This window comes from Etheostoma spectabile, chromosome 16, assembly GCF_008692095.1.
Source record: "Etheostoma spectabile isolate EspeVRDwgs_2016 chromosome 16, UIUC_Espe_1.0, whole genome shotgun sequence".
NCBI classification, from domain to species: domain Eukaryota; kingdom Metazoa; phylum Chordata; class Actinopteri; order Perciformes; family Percidae; genus Etheostoma; species Etheostoma spectabile.
In genome coordinates this window covers 12,608,846-12,610,883 of record NC_045748.1, presented here as the reverse complement: position 1 = coordinate 12,610,883, position 2,038 = coordinate 12,608,846, and the positions used below count along the sequence as shown (strand labels likewise).

The window sequence follows — 2,038 nt, the reverse complement described above, 5'->3', positions numbered from 1 at the left end:
ATATATATATATATATATATATATATATATATATATATATATCTTTTTTAAACTTGCTCAGGAGGTTAAAAGGTCCCATGATATGGTGCTTTTATAAGGCCTTAGTGGTCCCCTCATACTGTATCTTTGCCGAAATTTAGCCTTGTTGCAGAATGACAGACACTGGAGCTAGTCCCACAGTGAAGGAGGAAGGTGGGGGTGTGGCCTTGACCAACTGCCACTTTGCAAGCCATGATGTTTCTCTCTCATGGGTGGGCCAAATTATCAAGTATGTAATAACTTGTTTAACTTCCTTTGAAAGAGTAGTTGATTTGACCCCATTTATAAAACCCTTACTTTGCATTAATTATCAAGATACAGCAGAGAAAGCAGAGTGCATGGCAAAACGCATTTCAAGGAACCTGTGAATGTGCGTTTTATATTATTTTATTACTGTGTTACTTACTTTTCCGCCGATGCGGACTTGTGCCTGTAGTTTAGCAAGTTTTTCTTGATTCATAATTGATTCTTTCATCTGAAATAGAAAGTTACATTAGGATTATGTGAGTGTCAACAGCCCAACACTTTTGAAACTCATTTTGAATTTTTAGCAATTAACACATGTAATATTGTATATCTTGTAAACATTACAAAGTGTGTGATAACATGAAACTGCTAAAAATGACACGGTCAAGACAGAAGAACATGTCAGGGGTTATTCACAATACTTCATATGGTTGCTGCAAATACAGCGCAAAGCAGGCCAACAAGAGAGCACAGCATGCAAGTAAGGAGATTTTCAGACGGCAACGCCATGAAGATGAGACATCTGTAAATCAAAACAAACTGGAAATCTTAGATGTCCGACATCAAATAACATTTCGAGGCTAGTGCATTTAGTGACGGGTATTTGGCGTGATCTAGTCCGTCTGTGTGCTGACTGAAGACTCTGCAGACACAGTCAATGGCTGCATCTCCTCATGGCCCTTATTTGATAGCTCCTCGACTCCCCGGCTGAACCAGAAGGTGTTCTGTCCCTCCTCAGCGAAGGCTGGCTCAAAACTCTTATTTCTGCCATGAGGGCCGAGCATTGAGAAGGGATAACAGAGGAGCAGTAGTCGAAGATACGCGAGAGCGGCCTTCCCGGAAGCCGTGAAGCTAATGGTGTTGCTAACCCTGCCTGACAGCTGGCAAATGCATGTGATGCTTCAGGTGAAAGGACGTGTCATCCCTCTAAAAACACATCTGCTCATTGCCTCTCTCCTCCCGTGATTTCCTCTCGTGGAAGGGAGGCAATGAGATGCAGCTTGTGTTGTGGGTAAATGTAACTCAGAAGACTAACAATATGGCCTACAGTGTGTAAAGCAGGGGTGTCAAACTAATCTTCACTAAGGGCCACACTGAAAAATGAGAATCACATCAAGAGCCAGACATGTATACTGTAGATTACGGACATGTTTTTTTTTTATTCAATAGTTTTCTCACTTAGTTTGGTTGACATAAAGCCCCAAAAAAGTCAAAAACTTTCCTCAGCTATCATAGAATTTAGCAAATCAAAAATAATTACGTTATTAAAAGAGTCAACACACAACAGCCCGTCTCACAGCCTGATGCTGCCGTTATGCAAACTCATTGCCTCTGTGGGACCTCTGTGTCGCGTAATTACAGTTTAAAAAACTGTTTTTGGTTCGGTCCACAACTAGGTGGCCAAAATTTAATGTGAACCTAAATTAATGTGCGGGACGGATCAAAGTTTGCGAGGAGCCGGATTTGGCTTGCAGTAGGGCTGCACTGTATATCGTTTTTGTACTGTCATCGCAATCGACTGTGCAACTGCCACACATTCACCCTGTACTAAACATTACAACTGTTATGTTGTTTCTATTTTATTATCAATGTAGCCATACATTGTCAAATTGGCTAATATGTTACCTTGCACACTTATTATAATAATGGGAAACCCAGGCTCAATGACACACACATGTAAACACACACACGCAGGGAGGAGAGGCTTTGACGTGGGTGTGGTAACGTTAGTCGACGGTTAAACGGTAAAAAA

At 41.1% G+C, this 2,038-nt stretch overlaps 1 protein-coding gene across 2 annotated transcripts in view; it reads right to left on the bottom strand.

The window, feature by feature from the left end:
- btf3 (basic transcription factor 3) overlaps positions 1-2,038 on the bottom strand; it is an 8,346-nt gene that overhangs the window by 5,735 nt on the left and 573 nt on the right. For both annotated transcript variants that reach the window (XM_032539679.1, XM_032539678.1), the window contains exon 2: positions 446-514. In XM_032539679.1, the coding sequence (XP_032395570.1) occupies positions 446-514 (69 nt within the window). The remainder of the gene's footprint in view (positions 1-445; positions 515-2,038) is intronic.